The sequence below is a fragment of the Emydura macquarii genome, unplaced genomic scaffold (assembly GCF_026122565.2).
Source record: "Emydura macquarii macquarii isolate MOO-44397 ecotype Brisbane River unplaced genomic scaffold, CSIRO-AGI_Emac_v2 contig_1644, whole genome shotgun sequence".
In the NCBI taxonomy this organism is placed as follows: Eukaryota; Metazoa; Chordata; order Testudines; family Chelidae; genus Emydura; species Emydura macquarii.
Window position 1 is genome coordinate 20,069,131 of NW_027131781.1, and position 21,543 is coordinate 20,090,673.

Here is a 21,543-nt window from a genome sequence, read left to right on the forward strand (position 1 = left end):
TGCCAAATATTTTGAAAAAAGTAAGGAAAGGCAAAGCATTACATGACTCTCAATGCCAGATAAAAATAAAGTACAATAATTTTCACTCAGATGCCTGGAGCAAGCTACATTTGTGTACTGGGAAATATACTGGATTATTTTGGAAATCCAAGGACGTTCACAAATGCTAGTAACATACACTAGAGGGAAAAAGGGTAGGTAGCTTACATAAAAGACTATAAGTGAGCTCATTCAACCCCTCCACACGTGTTAAGCATTCAATTTCTTTTATTATGGTTAAAAATTTGGCACTCCGTCTGGAGTTAACGTCATTGTTGGCCAGCCAAGGGCAATATCAAAGATAAAAGGTCTATTGGCCAAAGCATCCAAAGGAACCTGAGCTTCAATACCAAGGTCAGAAATGCTTTGTTATTTCTGGGCAAAAAGTATATCTGCTGTGTGTCTGTTTTGACTTGTGGTTTAGCTTGTCTTGTCTAAGCAGCCAGTCTCATTATAAAACAAAGCTACTACTGGAATGAATTTGCTCAGTTACAGGACTTGCAAAGGGTTATGAAGTACCGACTAAAGGTGTCTTAGCATTTTGAAACTTTCTGCCTCTTTCCATGTTTCTTCCTAGAAGGCAAAGTAGATTCTCTTAGAAAAGATGGTATTGGAAACCCTGAATCTGATGCATTACAATATCACCAGCGTGGTGCCAGAAGTGATGCCAGCTGCCACCGTGCCCATACTCCTCCTCATGTGCTTTCTTTTCCTAATATGGAATTATGAAGAAACATCATCAATACCAGGTAAACTGATTTTAGACATGGTATCCCCAAAATCTACCAAGTGTTTCTTTAGTTTTTCACACTAAGGTAAAAAGGAAAGTGATGGGTAATAAATTCATATCAAGGAAACACAGAAGGAATATATTGTATAAAATATGGGAGGGGGTTTAAATGATAGGAAAAACAAAAATCTGAAGTGCCCTATTTGCCCCCAAACTTTATGCATTAAAGTTGGTTTGGTCAGCTGAAAGTATCACATTATTTACTTTCTTCAGAACAGATCTCTCTTTGCTGTGCTTCTGACAGAACGATAGCATATAATTTTAAGCATGGTATCTAGATATTCTTAGTCTGGATTATTTTCCTGGATGTTTTAGAGCTCCACATTTTATTACTGATGCAAATGTTAGAGTTTTGGAAAATGGAAACAAACCTAATTTAAGGGATGTGATCATTTTGGAGCTTTTTGGGTACTCACCTTTTCCCATGTATCTGACACTAAAGAACATCTCCTTATGGGTCAACATCTGAAAGGTCTGTCATTCAGATGGCCCTTGTTGCTAGGTTTTCAGAAGCATATGTAGATGTCACTTGTTCAATTTATTCTCCATTAGATGCAGGATAATGAATCTCCATAAACTGGAACATATTTACCCCAGTAAGACATGTGCACTAAGGAATAACTATTCTAGTTAATGGGGGTACACCTGAGTAAAACTAATTGAGAGGAGATCTGGGCCAGCTTTGAATATCCCTTATTTATAGAGAGTTCAGAGAATACTGGAAAACCATTTGCAGAAAGTTATGTAGTTCAACCTGAAGTAACCCTGGCTTCTGATTCCTGTTAATAAAGGCTGGTGTCTTGAGATATTTGTACATCTTGTGAACATGATGTGTAAAACTTTTCTGTAAGTACTTTACTTGCTTTATTTGATGTCTCTGAACAAATCCCAAGACATTACAGCAGGCAAGCCAGCCTGACCATGAGGAACAGAGTGGGTTCCCTTTAGAACAGGACCCTTTAGCCATTCCAAGACTCTCCCCCCCTTTTTTTTAAGGGGACAAGTTTTGCTCAAAGTTACAATAGTGCATCTCTGGAATCACTCTACTGAAGTCAATGGCGTTATTCATAATTTACACTGGTGGAACTCAGTTCAGACTCTTAGCCATTGACTAAATTTAGATTATTCAGTTCTGAGCTCTTACTTTAGAATGTTACTTTCAATAAACTCATTGAGTAGAATGCTCTTGTACAAACTTATCCTCTAAATCTTATTTTCCTCATTTACTATTCTTTATATTAAAAGAAAGCTAGGAAGTTGACTGTTGCAGGTGTTAAAATGTCACTAGAATTATTGGTTAAATTAGCAAGTGGATAAACAACAGTACATGATGTCATTAGTCTTTGAACTATTGCTTATTCCTTCCTCTTGATATCTAACCACAATACCTCTAAATGACAACCACCCCTAGTCATCTGTTTGCACTATCAAAAAAAGGTTCAGACTCTTGTTTATTGCATGCACATAGAATGTACATTAGGCACAGGATTGAGCTGCTGTGGATATTAAACTATCAACTCTGCAGGTATAAGTGTTCCTATGTCAGGATTCCATAAGACAATTTTATGTGAAATCAAGTGTCCGATAGGCTCCGTGACTTGGGAGTTAAAGATCCTTCGCAAAGAATAATATTGACATTTTTAAATCAATTCCAATAATATTTTTCTTTAACCTTTTCCTTAGGGCCTGGATTCTGTATGGGAATTGGTCCCCTCATTTCACATGGAAGATTTATTTGGATGGGAGTAGGCAATGCCTGCAACTATTACAATAAGATGTATGGAGAATTTATGAGAGTCTGGATCAGTGGAGAGGAAACACTCGTTATCAGCAAGTAAATCTTTCTTTTCTCTCTCTAACAATATAAAGAGTATTTTGCAGTTTTTTTGCCAGGCACTTTGCTATATTAGAATTATTTCATTATTTTCAAAATTATTTCTCACTAACAGAAATTGTGAGCCTTCTGCTACTTGTTGATCTCTCTCTTTGTGTGTAGTTTCTGAATGTCAACACTTACATATTTTGGGCTTGACCCTGCACCGCTGAGGTGTATGGGAGTTTTGCCATTGATTTCAGTGGAGGAAGGATCAGGGCCTAAAGCCCAATCCTGCAAGCATTTACTCTCACTTGTTCTGCATTTATTATAATAGGACTACTGAGTACAAGACACCATATAAGAATGCTGATTAACTGACAACTTGCAGGATTCAAGCTAAAATTTAGTTTCATATGATCTCATGGAAATCTTTCTCAAAATGGGAGTAAATGCTAAAGATTATGGCCCCAGTTCAGCAAGGTATTTAAGCACACGCAAAACTTCAGGAATATGAATAATCCTGTTGGAATCAATGGGACTATTTATGTGCTTAAATTACACACTCTTAAACATGTTGTTGAATTGGGGCACATAGTTCTACTAACTGCAATGGAGGTGGGTTTTTTGTTCTTTGGTTTTTTAGGGGGGATTTTTTTTATTGGACATTATGGGCACTCATAATAAGGATGAAGATTTTTCCATAAAAGAAAACTCTAAAAGTCTTTTCCACATTTGAACACACACACACACACACACACACACACACACACCAAACCAAACCACTTCTGGATTAGCAATCCCAGCTACTCTGGATTCAGATATCTCAATCATGTAAAAGACAGAGCCAGCTTGTTGAAAGACATCATAGTCAGGGGTAATGAGCTCTAATCCTGGGGCTACCACTGACTTTGGACAAGTCATGTCACCTTTCTGTCTCAGTTTCTACCTAACTAGTGATGACAATGAGAATACTACTTACCCCCTCCCCACCAGATATAGGTGTAATGAAGATTAATTACTTAATGTCTACACAATGCTTCGGACATGTAAGACTGTAAATGCAAAGTATTCTTATTGCTCTCTTTCACTATTTGATTCAGGTCTATGAGAAATAATCAAATATATAAATCCATGCAACAGATGCATCAGCCTGCCCAGTCACTACCTCACCTTTGATCAGGGGATTGCGTCTCACTTAAAAATCTTGACAGGACATGGAAAACGAATATTTTAAAATCCTTTACAATGTCAATAGAGCATTCACAATGGTTCAAAAAGCCTGTTGCAGTTAAACAGCAAGATCAGAGCTCTGTAAAAATACTGGTACAGTCCTGCTCCCATTTAAGTCAATTGGACTTTTGCCATCAACTCCACTTAGATTAAGAGCAGATGCATAGAGAGATTTGCAATGTCTGCAGTACGATTTACATTGTCTCCTCCAGGCCTTCACTGCATAATTTTGTAATGAAATATAACTATTTTATAGCTTCCATCAGCAAAACCCAGCCCAATTTTAATAATAGCTACCTCTGTTCTCTCTCTCTGATCATCCACTGGAAAACCCTGAAGTTCTCATTTAAGGCCACCCTGTGACTGGCCTTTAGGTGGGTGTACAGACTGGAAAAAAGCACAGGGAGCCTCTCTCCATCCTTGCACATCTGTGACAGGCCTGTCATCACTCCACTCCCTGCGCTCATGGAAATACAAAGACTGTTTCTTCCCTGCACAAATCACAAACCAAGCCCAGGGAGGAAGGGAAAGAGAGCAGTGCAGTAGGGACCAGGGGTATATGCTGCACTCCCTGAAGGGTTGCAGCTGTGAGCGCAATCGTCTTGCAGAATCCTTGAGACAGAATTCCTCCCTGATTATGTGCTCATGCACTACCCCGTATTCTAGTCCGTAGTGTTCACTCAGTCTTTACTCGGACAGAACTCCTTGGGTAAGATCTTGGCCCCATTAAAAGCAATAGCAAAACTCCACTGACTACACTCAGGCCATGATTTCAATGGGAGTTTTGTCTTCGTTAGCACTAAGTAAGGATTTCAGGATTTGGTCTATGAAGTTTGCATGTCATGTAAAGTGGGTGACTTTGTTTGTTTGTCTTTGATCTCTGCCAGTCTCACTCTTCCTTTCTTTGCTGTCTTTGATCTGATCATTTTGTGCCACTGGGTCAGCATTTCTATGTAGCTAGCTCCCTCTAAAGGACATTAGGTTCTAAAGTAATGCTGATCAAGGCCAGTTTGCCAGTGCGTGATACATGAATAAGAATGGTTAACAGAAAGAGGAGGGTATAGTCTAGTGGTGGTTTTTTTTTTTTTTTTTTTTAATTTAGGGTTATTTTTGCCACATACTTTGTTTTTATAGTATTTCTTCTTTGGTTTTATAGATGAATCATTCTAATCTCTGCTAATTAATTTGTAATTTTATAGACATTATATTAAACATATGAAAGCAAAGAATTGTAATGTAACTAACTGGTACACATTCTGGTACACATACTGGTAAAGCTAAGTCCTCATTATAGCACGCATTCACTGTGTGTGCTCTGTTAGACCAGGTACTGAATCAAGTGATGCATGTTGTGCACTGTGGGCTGGATCTTCTAAGGCAATGAGCACTCCGGCTCTGATCTAGCAAAGCAGTTAATGGTCCAGAGGGCACAGAGCCTTGCAGAATTGAGCCCTATAAAACTAGAAAACTGAAGTCATGTTTATTGGTCTCTAAGGAGCATCCTTGTGAGAGACCCTCATTTTCCAATGTGCAGTGTTTATGTTCATGTAGCAGAATTTTATTTAGCTTAAATTACATACATATATTTGTATTTTCGTCATGGGTTTGCCAATGATCATCTTTCTATAAAGTGCATAGGTGGCAGTATATGACTGCTATGATTGATGGTATCTAACATCTGCACATTTTAAACCATCAAAAACAGGTGATGCAGTATTGTAGTCCCATAGCATATAAATTGAGCATGTCAAAATGCTCAGAACATGACTGTGGTCCTAAACAGACCTGGGTGAAGAGTAGGGAGAAAATTCACAACTCTTATGATGAATTCCAAATCACATTAAAATATGGCCTTATTCACATCCTGCATAAAAGAAAACTTTGGTTTGGACAGTCTTTTGTGGCAAGTCAGTAGCTAAGTATCATTACATTCAACACAAAATCTGGTTTGTCACAAGGGTACATTAATTTTGGGTGGAAGCAGAAGTTGTTTATAAAAGCAGGATCATGTACTCAGAAAAACAAATGAATACCATGTGATTTAGGTGATCGAATACAGATTCCTTAGCATTAATCTTGAATAATTGAATGAATACTCACTACTTTGCAAACAGTTCATAAACTGAGGTTTGTTTCTAACACCCATGAATGGAGATTGGCTTATGCTCATAAGCATGAGAATTTATATCCCTTCCAAAACTTTTGGGCATGTTTGTTTTGGTCTAGTTAATCTTTCCTATTGCCAATTAGTGCTAATGGTGCTGGTAGTTTTTAAGATGTGAAATCCTGTCCCACTAGGGAACACCAGCTCACTTAATTTATATCACTGAAAAGCTGTTAGATGATAATTTCCAGTTATTTGGACTGGATTTCAATTTGTGACCTAGAAAAACTCACTCTCTGAATGCGTCTGGTGCTACGGAACAGATGTAGGACATTGTATCTGCAGTGTCAGATTTAACCTTCCCCAAACACAATATTCCCCAAAAATAAGACACACCACCACATTCCGAGGGTAATTAGTACACATAGGATTTCCGATTTAACACGTCAGTACACCCATGCAATCCTTTGTAGAATTTACTGCCATCAGAGATTACTGAGGAACAGATTTTAACAGAAATCATTAAAGGTTTAGACATATATGAATAATAAGAACATCATCCTCAATTACAGTAACCACTAACAAAATTAAAAATGTACAAAGGTTATCAATCCCCATGTTTCAGTATGAAAGGCAGCCTATAACTGTCTATGATGAAGAAGGAACTTCCCTCATAGACATGTTATTGCATAACTGTCTTCAAATGTTTTATATTTGCTTCTGAAGCATCTAACACTGGCCATTCTCAGAGACAGTATGGCAAAGTCTGTGTTCCTATAGATTTCTATACATTTCCACTCTTTGCTCACATTACATTTCCAAGGCAGTCTGAGAAAACAGTGCATGTCTAGGCCCATGTATAAAAAAATGATACCTATAAAAATAATGTCATGCATCATACCATCAATCAAATCATGGCTTTTAAAGTATTGCATGTATAAGAAATAACATCAGTGTTAAATGCACACTATTTTTGAGTTGAGTGCTCCATTTTTCACAAGCGATCAACACCTCATAATTTTGGACCTGAAGTACAGTAAGTCAAATTAAAGATATATATTTACAAAATCTTTATTCTTTCCCAGATCCTCCAGTATCTTCCATGTAATGAAACATGGGCAATATGTCTCTAGATTTGGAAGTAAACTTGGGTTACAGTGCATTGGCATGCATGAAAATGGTATTATATTTAATAATAACCCAGCACTCTGGAAAGGAATTAGACCTTTCTTCACCAAAGGTAAATTATGAGGTATTTCTATATTGAACCACATACTGACTGTACCATATATTTTATGCTTCTGAAATGCTGGGATTGGCATTTTGTGTAATTAAATATAAGGAGCCATTTTTTCCTTTTCTGACCCTCCCCCCAAAATATTACAGGTCTTTTTTCCTCACTCATCCTGATTCTCATGACACTAGCAGTAACTTTGCAAATTCCTAATTTCCTCTAAGCAAATCCTAATTATGCCCCTCAAGCCACAGATTTAAATATTTTTACATTTGTGACCCAGTGTTCATCTTAATTCAAGTAGAAATTTTGTAAGAGTATTTATTTAACTAAAAGTTTCTATAACCTAGCTTCAGTTGATTTCAAAGAAACTTCACTCCTACCCTAATTTAAAATGTGTGTATTGTTTCCAAAATTAATTTAAGAGCTCTGTGCAGCAGGAATCTTTATTAATTATTTTAGAACATTGAAAATAAGGGTAGTAACAGGATCAACGAAGATGATCAGCATAATTGCTCTTTAACATGGCCCAAACTTGAATTGCGAATCTGAGGTGTTATGACAATACTAAATGCAGAGGTCCAGATCAGCAGAAATATTTAGATGGCTAACATCCACAGATTTCAATGGGTGTCAGGTGCCTAAATTCCTTTGAGAATCTGGGCCTGAAGGTTTATTTAGAGCTGTAAAACCCTTGTAATGTTGGGCTCACATGGTTTCAACAAACCTGACTGTGAAGAAGTACAAAGGGATCTCCTAAAACTTGGTAACTGGGCAACAAAATGGCACATGAAATTCAATGTTAATAAATATAAATTAATGCACATTGGAAAATATAATCCCAACTATACGTACAAAATGACGGGGTCTAAATTAGTTGTTACCACTCAAGAAAGAGATCTTGGAGCCAGTCTTAATAGTTCTCTGAAAACATCTGCTTATTAGGCAGTGGCAGTCAAAAAAGGTAACAGAACGTTAGGAACCATTAGGAATAGGATAGATAAGAAGACAGAAAATATCAGAATGCTACTGTATAAATCCCTGGCATGCTCACACCTTGAATATTGCATTCAATTCTGGCCACCCCATCTCAACAAAGGTATATTAGAATTGGAAAAAGTACAGAGAAGGGCAACAAAAATTATTAGGGGTATGGAACAACTTCCATATGAGGAGACATTGAAAAGACAGGGACTGTTCAGTTTAGAAAACAAATGACTAAGGAGGGATATGATAGAGGTCTATAAAATCATGAATAGTATGGAGAAAGACTGTTATCTACCCCTTCACATAACACAAGAACCAGGGGTTAAATTAACAGGCAGCAGGTTTAAAACAGAAGAAAGTACTTCACACAATGGAGTCCTCCTATGGAACTCGTTGCCAGTGGATGTTGTGAAGGCCAAAACTATAACTGGGTTCAAAAGAGAATTAGATAAGTTCATGGAGGATAGGTCCATCAATGGCTATTAGCCAAAATGGTCAGGGATGCAACCCCATGCTCTCAGAGTCCCTAAATCTCTGACTGCCAGAAGCTGCGAATAGAAAACAGGGAGATGGATCATTCAATAATTGCCATGTTCTGTTCATTCCCTCTCAAGCATCTGCTACTGGCCACTGTCAAAAGACAGGATACTGGACTAGATGAATCATTGGTCTGAGCCAGTATGGCCATTCTTATGTTCTTTTAATGCAATATAGCATCTGGTAGTAAGATAGTCAAGCCACCATGTGGCCGGCTAACTCTCTATGGACCACCAGCAAGTGCTCTGCAGACAACCTATAGTTCATGTGAGAACAACTCTGGCAAAAATCAGAAATGGAGTCTATTAACATTTTACAGAAAGTGGGCAGATGAAAAGGTAAACATTATTACTAAAGATTTGTTAAAATTTGAAAGTGGAGAAGAACTGGACAGAATTTGGTTTATACAACATCCTTCATGCTCAGGATATTCCAAGTTGTTTTACTAAATCATGACAGGTGCTGACCACCACAGCTACTGAAGTCAATGTGAGTTGTTGTCCAGCACCTTTCTAAATCAGGCTATTTAATTAGATCCCTAAATACAGATTCAGGTACCTAAGATAGGCACCCCAGTTTGAAAATTCCGGCTTAGTTAAGACTCACCACTGTGTTAAGTATTATAATAGTAACAGCAGGGGAATGGAAGCATATATTTGCTTTGATTTTACATTTTACTATTTTAATCAATATGTCCAAAGTAGGTTTTTTTTAAATCAGAGGAGAGGTCAATAAGCAACAAAGCTAAAAATTATAAAAATATCGTATTCCTCCCATTATTTTGGCTACATCAGCATCTATTATAACTTTATTGTCAATAGATGAATAAAACAGATAATACGTAAGTTAATCAATCTTCTGACTCTTTTATATGTACATTTCAGCTTTGTCTGGTCCAGGTCTTGTGCGTATGATAGCAATTTGTGTTGAATCAACGAAAGACCATCTGGACAGACTGGAGGATGAGACCACTGAACTGGGAAACATCAACGTGCTGAATTTTATGAGACAGATCACACTGGACACTTCTAACACACTCTTTCTAGGGATCCCATTGGATGGTACAGATTGCATTCTTATCTCTCATAATGGATTCACTTTTAATGTGCATATTCATGCAAAATTTCCCATCACCATGAATGGGGAGTTTTGCCTGAGTAAGTACATCAGGGTCTAGCTATAATGTTTAGTTTTTAAATAACATGGTCAGATTTGATTGCACTTAATTCTAATCAGGAGTAAAAGCTTAAAATGGTGTTTAAAAATCTGTATTCAGTTTGGTGGTGTTGGAACAATGTTTACAGTGGGGGTGCTGAAAGCCATTGAAAAAACTTTAAACCTTGCATGTGATGGAATCCACTTCAAGCCAGTGGTGCGGCCGCACTGCCAAAACTTCTAGTTCCAGGACTCCTGATTCAGTTTGTAAGACTGACAAGACCCCTGTATCTAGCAGTAGCATGTGCAACTTGACAGTTAGGCTAGTTTTTCCGTGTTCCTAGCAATAACAATACAGTCAACAAAGTAATTCTCTCGTTATGTTTGCAGCATGCCCACAGTAGAGGAAGTACCAAATTGCCAACTACAGAACATTTGTTGGCAGACCAAAGTTTATGAAATCTGCAAAACAAGATTTCCATGTACCTGGCAGGCACCTCGCCCAAGATTATATGCATTTAAGAGTCAGAATAAATTATCTCCTGAGCTAAACTTTCACCTGCCAGTTTTCCACTCATTTATAACCCCCCATCAGCCACCATCACTCTACTTGTGTGGGAGATTAGCTGGCACTAGTTATCACATTGCAGCCTCCTTTCAGATAAAGTTTTTACGAAGAACTGCACAATCTGGATAGGATTCTAAAATATTTCATGTTGCTATTTATCACATACTAACACAAAACATGAGAATGTCAGTAATGACAATGCCATGGCAGTAAAATAAAAATGTGATAATATTGAAATCCTACTTTTAAAGCCTGACCAGGCTCCCATTGACTTCAGTGGGAGCAGCAGCAGGCCTTTATGGTGCAGTTTAGGGTGACATTTATGTGAACTAGCTGCTGAAGTTTATATTTTACATTGCTGTTTGTTCATTTTTAACTTTCAGAAAATTCCATTGTGCTTAAAATTCAGAACTACTTTGATGCCTGGCAAGCACTTTTACTGAAACCTGACATCTTCTTTAAGATTTCTTGGCTGTACAAGAAATATGAAAAGTCAGCGTAAGTATCAACGGTTTTACAAATCATCTGAGTAAGACAGATTCCTCTTTCCTAGAATCACTCTTGCCTGTTAGTTTTCTTGCTCTGTTTTTAAAAATGAATGAAGTGTTTTTAAAACTGATGGGCTAAGAATCTTAGAGACTGAACTCCTCTCTTTATCCACAGAGCCAGAAGTGCAAGGCCAGCAGTAGTGCACGATTCACCTATGTGGGTGAGACTCTGTGGCCTGAAATGTGCAGGAGGTCAGACTAGATGATCATGATGGACTCTTCTGGACTTAAAGTCTTTGGGTCTATGTGCTGCAGGCCTGTTCTGAAGTGACTGATCTCTCATTGACAGGGTCATTCTGTTTGTTTGCCAATTCAGTCTTGGTTTCTCTGTTGAGACACAGAAACTGAAAATCACCGGTTCACTTCACAATGGCAATTAAAAGCCATCTGATGGTATCAACTTTCATCTACTACCTAGCCAGCCAAGGTTCCAACAGTAACCTAGAAGTCTGGCAATTCCTTGAATCAGCAAGTTCTTTCTATAGTCATGACAATATAGTGAATGTTAAATTAGCACATCAGTATAATCCTTCTTATTGGTGCTTATAACTTTGCAAAAATTCTTCATTTCAAATTTAAACTTACCATGTCGGTGGTCATCTCAGGGTTTCTTTTTCCCTAAAATAGGAACAAATTAGTTTTGCCATCTTTCTGTTTAAAGAAGACAAACACAAAAAAACAATCAAAACTTTTTTCACTGAATTTTCATGGTCACCTTTGTTTTCCTCTACCAAAAGATGACTAATTATAAAACGAACTGGCAGCCACTTATTCCTTATTTGGACTGATGTCCTTCACTAGTTTGATAAAATACTCACTATAAAACATGTGTAATAAGAATTTACATATTGTTGTGTCACAAAGAACTTATGGTATTTTAAAGAAGGAAGTCTATATACCTCAGGGGTAGTCAAGAGGCAGACCATGGGCCAAATCCGGATCACCAGATGCTTTTGAATTAACTGTAAAATCCTTTTATTTACTTATTATTATCATTGTTGTTGTTTTTGTATTTTCTATGGAGTCTGGACCTTGACTATACCTTGACCAAGAAATTTGGACCTTGACAAAAAATAATTGATTACCCCGATCTACCCTGATTGAAATCCTGTCCCCAGGGAAGTCAATGGCAAAAGTCACTGGAAACAGGATTTCAACCTTTCTCTCTAAAATGCCAACATTAGTCATTACACAATGGTATGCATGATACCAGAGTTTTACTCTATACTTCTTATGGAGATAACTGTGGTGGCCCAAATATCACTAGATAGCAATTATAGGCAATTGTTGACTTTTTAATGGCCACTACTTCTATGTTGAATATGACAGACTCCTGAACCTAAAGTGAATTGAATTAGAGAACCATGGCATACCATGGTTTCCCCACAGGCTTCCAATTCAACTGGAAGAGAAGGCTATTCGTTATCAGACTTTCTGCATACAGTATTTCCATAACAAACATATCCACTACAGAAATTTTAATCCATCTACAATTGTTGTTATTACAATGGATCTATCGTTACACATAAAATAAGTATGACTTTTTGGGGACTTCCCTGCTCATGAAAAGGGCAGTCAAAGGGCAGAAAAACACCAAATATAGTGCTGGTAAAACATACACAGCCGACAATAGAAAGCGGCATGATCTTTTTATTATTATTTTTACTAGTTATATCCAAAATATTCCAAAGTTTTTAAAAAAAAATCTAAGAATTCCAACCAATTATACAGTCAGTCAAACCCGCAAAATAAATTCCATGAAAACATTGCTGATTTTCTTTTAGTTGTTTTATTTTTAATTGGGAGTGGGGGAAAAAACCCAAACATTTTTGAAAAACTATCGTTTAAAATACAGTTCCTTTTCCTTTAACTTTATAACCCTAACCAATATTATCCCTTATTTATTCCAAATATGTTATCATGGCCTAATGATGAAAATAATACAATACAGCCTTAGAAGAAATCCAACAAAATTTTCAGAAATATCAATAGTAACTTCCTAAACAACATTTATTCATTCATATGGAGGGCAGAGTTTTTTCATCTCTGTTATGCTAGCCCATAAAAAGAGAACAAGAATTCAGTTGAAAGGAGTGAACAATAAATGTAGAGCAAATAAAAGGTAATACTACTTCATTCAGTATATTGTCAAGCTGTGAAATTCCTTTCCATGTTTTCATCAAGTCTAATAAAGGTCATGATTTTTCTCTCTCTCTCATGTACAGCATTTCACCTTTTGTGTGGCTTTCCCCATGTTCCTCTGAATCAGCCTGTTTTGGGCACTGCCAGAGGTATATTGATGGACCAATCTGGTCTGGTAGGGCAAATCTATGCTCTTATAGCTTCATTATAAGAACAGCAGACACTTTTCACTTCTCTAGAGGCAATCTGCCTTGTTTTACTGCTTCACTACAGAACTATCTGAAGAACATTTGTGTATTATTGTTACATTTCTTGTCTGTTATAGTCTTTACATTTCCCATCCTGCATTATGCATTACTAGTGAGCACTAAAATATCCCACGTTTATAGATATACTGGGTTCTATCTGTTTTCAGCAAGGATTTGAAAGAAGCAATTGAAATCTTAATAGACCAGAAACGACAGAGACTTTCCACTATTGAAACATTGGAAGAGCACATGGACTTTGCATCACAACTGATTTTTGCACAGGTATTATGAATATGAACAAAACATGCATGGCAATTTGTCCAAAATACTCCTGTCACTGAAAACAAAATGGGATCTGAAACAGAGTTTGACTTACCCTATATAGCAGGAAGCAATGTCATTTGAAACTGACACAAATTAATTAGGGTTTGGAGCACCTCAACAAGGCTCCAGGCTTTGAATAATTGCATCCAAATGTTTGGTTGCTTGTCTGAACCTTTTCCGGTTATATGCACGTGCCCAAGGCTCTATAGCTCATGACCACATCCCCTCCAGCCTTTCCTTGGCCCCCGTATTTTCCATTTATAGACATCTTTTATTCCAAATGATCCCCAAATGCTTCAGAAATGTCTGGCAATTAAATACATTCTGTAATAGAGGATAGCAAGTGAATGGTGCCCAATATGCCACAGCACAGTGAGTGGAGAAGGAATTTTGTTTAAGCACAAATCCCTACTCTTCTTAAAAAGTGTTCTATGATCAGGCACACCAGGCAGGACATTGGTTTTCAACGCTTCATCTGAAAGACACATAAAGTGGATATTACTTATCTATCCAAGTAGCATAAAGGATGAGTAAACATTAATAAGATTTGAACCAATTGAATCAGTTGTTCCAAGTGAGTCTACATATTCTACACTCTCCCCTTCCTCTTGACCTAAGACCCTTTGCTGGAGCTCAAGTTCAGTGTTCGACATTTGCCCCATTTTATAGAGCCGTGGAGATCTGACTGGTGAGAACGTGAACCAGTGTGTGTTGGAGATGATGATAGCTGCGCCTGACACTCTGTCTGTGACTCTCTTCTTCATGCTAGTGCTGATTGCAGAGCACCCTAAGGAGGAAGATGAAATGATGAAGGAAATCCAAGCTGTTATAGGTAAGGGAGAAAAATCTAACATTTATTTACTGTAAAGGGGGTGCAAAAATGATCTTGCTGTGTAATATTGCTGTCATGTAAAAAAAAAAAAAAAGATCTTTTGAAGTAGCATTCAAAACTGAGTGGAAAAAATAGTAAAAGATGATACACAACTTCGAAGGCAGTAATAAATTAGGATTATAGGCAGTCTGCTAGATTGTAGCCCTCAATTACACCAGTATAAACCTGTAGTCACTTCACTGACCTCAGTGGAATTATTCTGGATTTACATTGGTGTAACTGAGAGCAGAAGCTGTTTCATGGTCCTTCTTTAACTGCTGGTATTGAACTATGAAATCAGTACGATCTCTCCAGCTGAGCTGAGCTAACAACTATTCATATCTTGTTAAATCTTTTTATCCCTTTATATGTATGCACCGGTAAAAAGCTGTTTAAAACATTACATTTTCTCTGGAAAATTTGAAATTAAGAAATCCATCAAGTGCATATTTTCTGCACAGTAGTCAAATTTTTCAGGTAATCGAAAAAGGATTTGGAAAAAGTAGTTAAAGTCAGAATTTGCAAGTTAATCTATTAGTGATAAACTCAATCTTTTATTTTATTTTGGATATGCTACGTCATTAGGATATGTTATATGGACATACTAAAGGATGCATCAGCTGCATTCTGAAAATCTCTCTCTGAGATACTGGTGAAGCCACATTTCTAATCCTGAAATGAGGCCCCAATTCTGGAAAGCATCCCCATTCAGAGACCACTTTAGCAAGTGCTTAACTTCAGTTCTATATTTAAATCCCAAAGAAGTTATGGGATTTAAGCATGTGCTTAAACACTTCCTGAATACATATGGATTGAAACATGTGCTTAAGAGCTTTCCTGAGTTTGAGACCTCAGTAGTAGAAAGTTGTAGACCAACTGGAGTAAGTTGAGACAAAAGCAACAAAAATGGTTAAATGGCTGGAGAGAATGACTTGGGGATTTTTAAACCTCTGGTCCATGTTCTGGGTCTTCTCTGTGGGTGCTAATGAATGACAGACACTCAAATTATCTTAAACTTCTAGTCGTCCCTTTCTTTAATTTCTCTTCCCGGCCTGTACAACAATATAGATATCCATTTCATTCACTCTCATTCACCTCTATCTCTAGGCATTCTGCTCCTTTATTTTGGTTGCTTTTAAATTAATTTTCATATCTGAAATAAGTAACACTTGTGCAAAACTATTTTGAGAATATTCTCAAAGTGCTGTCCCATAGCTCTAGCTAAACAGCACCTGTCACCTTTCTCCCCTTTAGTTAGCAGGCTGCATATCTCTTTTCTTTTTTTATGTGGATATTTGTCTTTCTAATTGGCCAGGAGCCTTGTAACCCAAGAGAATTTAGCAAACTCTGGACTTGTGTGTTAAAGTCAGCACACTGATACCAAAGTGTTGAATCCCATGGGCCATGTAAGAGTAACAACAGTTCCTATTAATATGAGCTGAAAGGCCTCTTTTCACAACTATACATGGCTTCCTATGAGCAGTCGGGTATAATTTAATGCCAAAAGTCAATCTCATATCTATCTACTCAGCAAAACCTACATGTGCCAGAATATCAGACTGAATTTCCTAAAGTAAATTGTCTCTTATAATCTCATACATATCAGTGATTTCCCCAGTCAGTGCTGTGTACCTTGGAGAAGTGGTAAGTTTAATTATTCTTCTTTTACTAATACGAAGTTTCCCCTCTATATTAAGGCCTCAAGGTCGATTTTTCAAAAAGGCTTCTAATTTTGAAGGCACTCTCATTTGGGAGAGCAGAAGATAGAGTTATGATAGCAAGGAAACTTTCAAAAATATTTGTTTCCTTTGAACAACTGACTAAAATTTTACGTTTCCTAACATTTAGCTTTCAAACAGTTCCAGTAATTGCCAGGAATTCAAAAAATTCCATGATGTTTTCAAACCATTCAACTGAAGTTCACTGAAGATGATACAGAAATGTACTGGAACAGCACAAAGATGACAAATAGGTTCGACAGTTAGCTAAATTTTTAAAAAATATTTTAGTATAGGATAGTTGTAAAATTTGTCCACTGCGCTGAGTAGAGTAGAGCACTGAGTACAAGCAGAGCTGGGTGATGGAGGGTACTTCCATTCTGTGGATGTTGAGAGATTTACAAGTCTGGTTTCACTGTAATTCAGAATGAAACCCAAAAATTTCAAAATGTTCCCTGAAATGTTCTTTGCTCATCTGTACAGGGAGCCTCCACTCTGAGACAGTATGCCAGGTGATCTGCTTCGGTGCAGGGCACCCTGGAAGCTTGGGCTGTCAAGGAGTTGAAAGACTGGGAGCCAGGGCTCCGTGCTTTCTGTTCCCCATCAGTCTGCCAGGTGAGCTGTTGAGGACCTGGGAGTCTAGAAGCCCGGGTTTCCAAGGCGCCGGACAGGTGAACTGGCAGGAAACTTGCCTGGCAGGTAGGCTTCCATTGGAAACCTACTCAGTTTCCAGTGGAATTTTATTTTAATCAATCCATCACCATTAAAGGTTTCAATTTTGTTTCATCCCAGTTTGCCAATTCACCAGTGTTTTGACAATTCTGTTTTGACCAGCCATAGAAGGGATCCTGCAAGTGTCTGGAAGGTTCACATACACTACATTATATGGCCTTCATCACTATGAGATAGAGAGATGTAGACTAATCTAAGAGTGGGTGACCCAGAAGTGGGTATGGCACCTCCTATGGAACTCTTGGCAGGAATTAAGGTCCTGATTCAATTACTATTTAAATGAATGAATGTCTTTCCATTGACTCCAATGGGAGTTGAACCATCATTGGCTCGTCCATATGGTGCAGCAGTGTTTGACAGTTGGAAAACCTTGAAATAGTATTACACTGAAGTCCACTAGGGAACTTCTAGTGTGACCTAGCAGGGTCTACACAAGCCAATTAGTGCACCACATTAGTGCGCTTTCAAAATCACACCTCTGTAGTGCTCATCGCCACATTGTATAGCGAAGCCTGCAGCTGTTAGCCCTGGTTTCCTCCTCTGCCCCACTAAGAGAGGAAGGCAGTGGAAATGCCAATTGTCTTCCATGTGTGTATCCCCATCCTTCAGCAAAAGGCCTTACAGGTTCACCAGAGGTGTAATTTACACTCACAGCTTGTGCCACACGTCCATGAATGTGGCCTTTTGGCTCAAGAATCTTTGGTACACTGAAGCAGTTTGACACAGGGCCCTGATCCTGCTCCACTGAACTCAAGCAGTTTTGCTATTGTTTTCAATAGCTGCAGGACTAGAGACAGACTGTGTAGCAGACAGGAGATCTGGATTTGGGGCAGATCATTTGATTAACAACTTAGTGTCCACGTAGGTAAACAGTATGGCTGGCTTCTGTCATATACAAGGCTGCACAAAGGCACAAGAACCCATGGACTCCTTGTCACCATTCATCATGAAAGGAGATGGCATTTTTACTGAACTGAAGGACTTGCAAAACCATTGTAGCATCAAGTGCAACATTTCAAATAGCAATCAGGTAAAATTAGAATAGCAAAATCAACTTTTTTTGTCTGCTTTATTCCTCCAGGTGACAGGGACATACAGAGCAATGACATGCCGAACTTAAAGGTTGTGGAGAACTTTATTTATGAGAGTATGAGATACCAGCCAGTTGTGGATTTGATCATGCGCAAGGCTTTACAAGATGATGTAATTGATGGCTACCCTGTGAAAAAAGGGACGAACATCATTCTGAACATTGGACGTATGCATAAACTTGAATTTTTCCCAAAGCCTAATGAGTTCTCTCTCGAAAATTTTGAGAAGAACGTAAGTTTTCTCTCTTGTTTCTGATAGGGGATAAAGTATTACTTCTAATTAAAATGCAAAATGGGTCTTTCTCTTACTTTGATTAAATCCTTTCCATTCCCAAGTCAGTTTCTCATTGTCCACGTCAGCATCTGGATGCACATCAGTTTCCATAGTACATTTCAATGATTCTGATGAGCTCCATCATGCATGATGCCGATCAATATGGCACCACTCCAGCAAGCTCCTCTGTACAAGTTTAAGTGTAAGGACGTAGGTAGTCCCACTGCGGCTAGACTGCTCAGCGCCTTGCAGGACTGAGCCCAACATCCACACAATGTATGAATAACAAAACTTATTTGCAATCACCTTTTACTATTACGTGTCTTCCTTGGGCCTTTCTTCCTCTCTCATTCAGAATTTTGGCTTGTCATTGATTAAATGGCTGCTTTCCATAGCCAGAAATTAGATCATCCAATAATAGCTGTTTCAAGTGGTAAAAATGTATCAAAATAGAGATGGAGGTTGTATTACTTATAATACAAATGATCTGGCTCCTCAGCTTTTAATCAAATTAACTGGAAGTAAGCAGAAGGCACTGCAATGCATTCAATGGTAAAGGACATGGACTATGAAATTTTAAGCTCATTTTAGCACTTCTCAGGAGGCACTTAGCATTATCCGGCCTTAATGGTTTGAAGCAAGTCTTGGGTTCTTTAACGTAAGAGGTAGCAGGCCCAAAAGCTGTGCAAACTTGGGGGGCTCGATATGCTTTTATCCTACAAAAGGTACGTCCCCATACTGACCACACAGGGCAAACCTCCTTACGATGGTTTTGTAAGTTTTCCCACCATGCAAAGTTCCTCCTCCATGCTCTAGTAACCTGCCAAATGCTAAGGCTGTGTGTGTTTGAGGGTAATGTTAGTATTAATGTTTCTCAGAGTTTTAGTAGCACCTATTGTATACTCAACAGTTTGTGGGTATTGTTTTGTTACCTATTCAAATCTTTTATTAGCTCTTGGCAAATACCTCCAGAAACATCTACACATAATATTCAAGCAAGAAAATGAATAGAATAATTCATTTTGATGCCCATTTTTGCTTATTTTTAGTGAATGTTTTAGGAAATGTGTTTACTGGTAGGGATCTTTGCAGAAACAATTAAGAAAATATAAGGGAATATTTGGCAAAAAATTAAAGCTGAACTCACAAATGAGAAGATTCAAAACTGAATCATCCTATGATGTGATCCTATGATTTACATATATCCAGTCATGGAATAAATAGTATCATGTACTCTGTCCAACCAATCAAAACTAGCCAATAAGGCAAATATTTTCATGCTGATAGTCAACGACCAACAATGAACGTTGCACACAATCTTCATCCCAAGAATTAATCATTGTGGAAAATTCACAAACAGAAAAAATGATTAAATGTATCAAATTAATTATTCACTCTAGATTATTTCCTCAATTTTACCCTTTATTTCCATTCTAACCATTTCTTTCTCAGTGGATTTCTTGATTGCTTTCTATGCTCATTTTGCTGCTAAATATATTCCCCCCGGATCAAATATTTAAAGCAGACACATTTTCTTGGAATTCATAACTAATGTAATGTGACCGACACAATCTGATTTGTTGCATTCTGTTTGCCACACTTGTTCTAAATGAACAGCAACCCACACAAATCAATAAGTTAACTGATAAGAAGATGCTTTCATTGGAATCCAAACACATATTTCCAGCTTTCTAGACCAGCTCCTGCCCTCTTTCACACCTTGTGCAAGATTGCTGCAGTCAATGGGATCTATTGCCCATCATTTAAGGGTAGTATTTGGCTGCTTCACTTCCTGAAGTCTTAGAATGAGGTTGCAATTTTAAATATTATTTCCACAAGTTTTTGTATTTAATTTCTTTTTTTTTTTTTAAAGAGGAAAAACAAAATTATATTAAGGCCAGGAAGTTTGCATGTGAGACATACTTGATCCAGAAAGAGTCTACCTAAAGTTTTCCCCATAAAATGCTTAGAGATTTCAGTCATATTCTTAGTGATTCAATGACGGAAATTCTACTTGCTTTAAATGTTCTTCTCTCATTGTTTCATATAGGTTCCTTCTCGCTACTTTCAGCCATTTGGATTTGGCCCTCGTGGTTGTGTAGGAAAGTTTATTGCCATGGTAATGATGAAGGCAATCCTGGTGACTCTTCTGAAACGCTATCGAGTACAAACACTGAAAGGAAGAGGCCTTAAAAACATCCAGAAAAGCAATGACTTATCCATGCACCCGAATGAAAGACAGCCCTTACTGGAGATGGTTTTCATGCCAAGAAGAAACACAGACAAGCTCCAGGGTGACTAACAACAGATCATGAGTGGTGTCAAATCTCTAAGGTTTTCACTGTTCTAATCAAATTCTGAGAAATGTCCACTTCTCCTAGGTGCAGTCACGTATTCTCTGAACTAAACATTTTGTTGCTCCTAATACATTGCTGCTCTAGGTGATCAGTTTTTCTGCTGCACAGCAGAACCAGGTTCTGGTCACTATTCAAAACTGATAAGTTCCAAGTATATAGACAAGTGCTGTCTTCAACTGATGAAATGTTGCATGCAGAAACCGTCGTTACTTTTTTAAAAAACCACCAATTCAAACAGAATTCTGTTCTGCTTCTGACACAACGCAAGCCCTGAGTACTCCATGCCTGCAGGCTTGCATGGTATGGTTGGGGTTCACTTTGATGTTTTTTGTTTGCTTTAGCGGGGTTGGGCCCTGCAAGAAGCATCATCAGCTGTTGATTGTTATAAGAACTCCAATTATCTGTCATTTAAAGTATGAAAAACACAGGTAAATGTATGAACTGTGTCTATCTATCCATCTATCCATTCATCCATAGCAATTACTAAGTTCCTCTAAAGTATTTAGGATATAGCCAGTTTACCAATATACTGTTTATAGAAGGAGACATTTGAAACAATTTTTTTTCCCTCTACATTATTTTTCCTTCTGGTATATTAAACTGATATGATCACAGAATTATTAGGTTAGGTACATTTTATTGATTATATTAAATTCTAAAGCTATCAAGAAATAGATAACACTTGAGATAACTGCAGTCGGTTTCCAAGGACTCTATTCCTGGAGTCATAGCCACAGAAGCTCCATAAGTGTCTTTACCTCCTACCACTAAGGCCCAG

General features: G+C 37.7%; 1 protein-coding gene and 1 long non-coding RNA gene across 5 annotated transcripts in view; one reads left to right on the forward strand and one right to left on the reverse strand.

The window, feature by feature from the left end:
• Positions 1–21,543, reverse strand: part of LOC137158174 (uncharacterized) — a 126,818-nt gene that overhangs the window by 50,736 nt on the left and 54,539 nt on the right. For 3 of the 4 annotated variants that reach the window (XR_010921313.1, XR_010921316.1, XR_010921314.1), the window contains one exon: positions 11,594–11,626. The exons of the other annotated variant lie outside the window; for it this stretch is intronic. This is a non-coding gene — a long non-coding RNA (uncharacterized lncRNA). The remainder of the gene's footprint in view (positions 1–11,593; positions 11,627–21,543) is intronic. 4 annotated transcript variants of the gene reach the window in all.
• On the forward strand, positions 644–21,284 carry CYP19A1 (cytochrome P450 family 19 subfamily A member 1). Its single transcript, XM_067555827.1, has 9 exons — positions 644–788; positions 2,513–2,663; positions 7,065–7,219; positions 9,622–9,798; positions 10,844–10,958; positions 13,566–13,680; positions 14,392–14,554; positions 18,125–18,366; positions 20,459–21,284. The coding sequence occupies exons 1-9, from the start codon at positions 644–646 to the stop codon at positions 20,708–20,710; spliced, it is 1,515 nt and encodes a 504-aa protein (XP_067411928.1). The 3' UTR covers positions 20,711–21,284.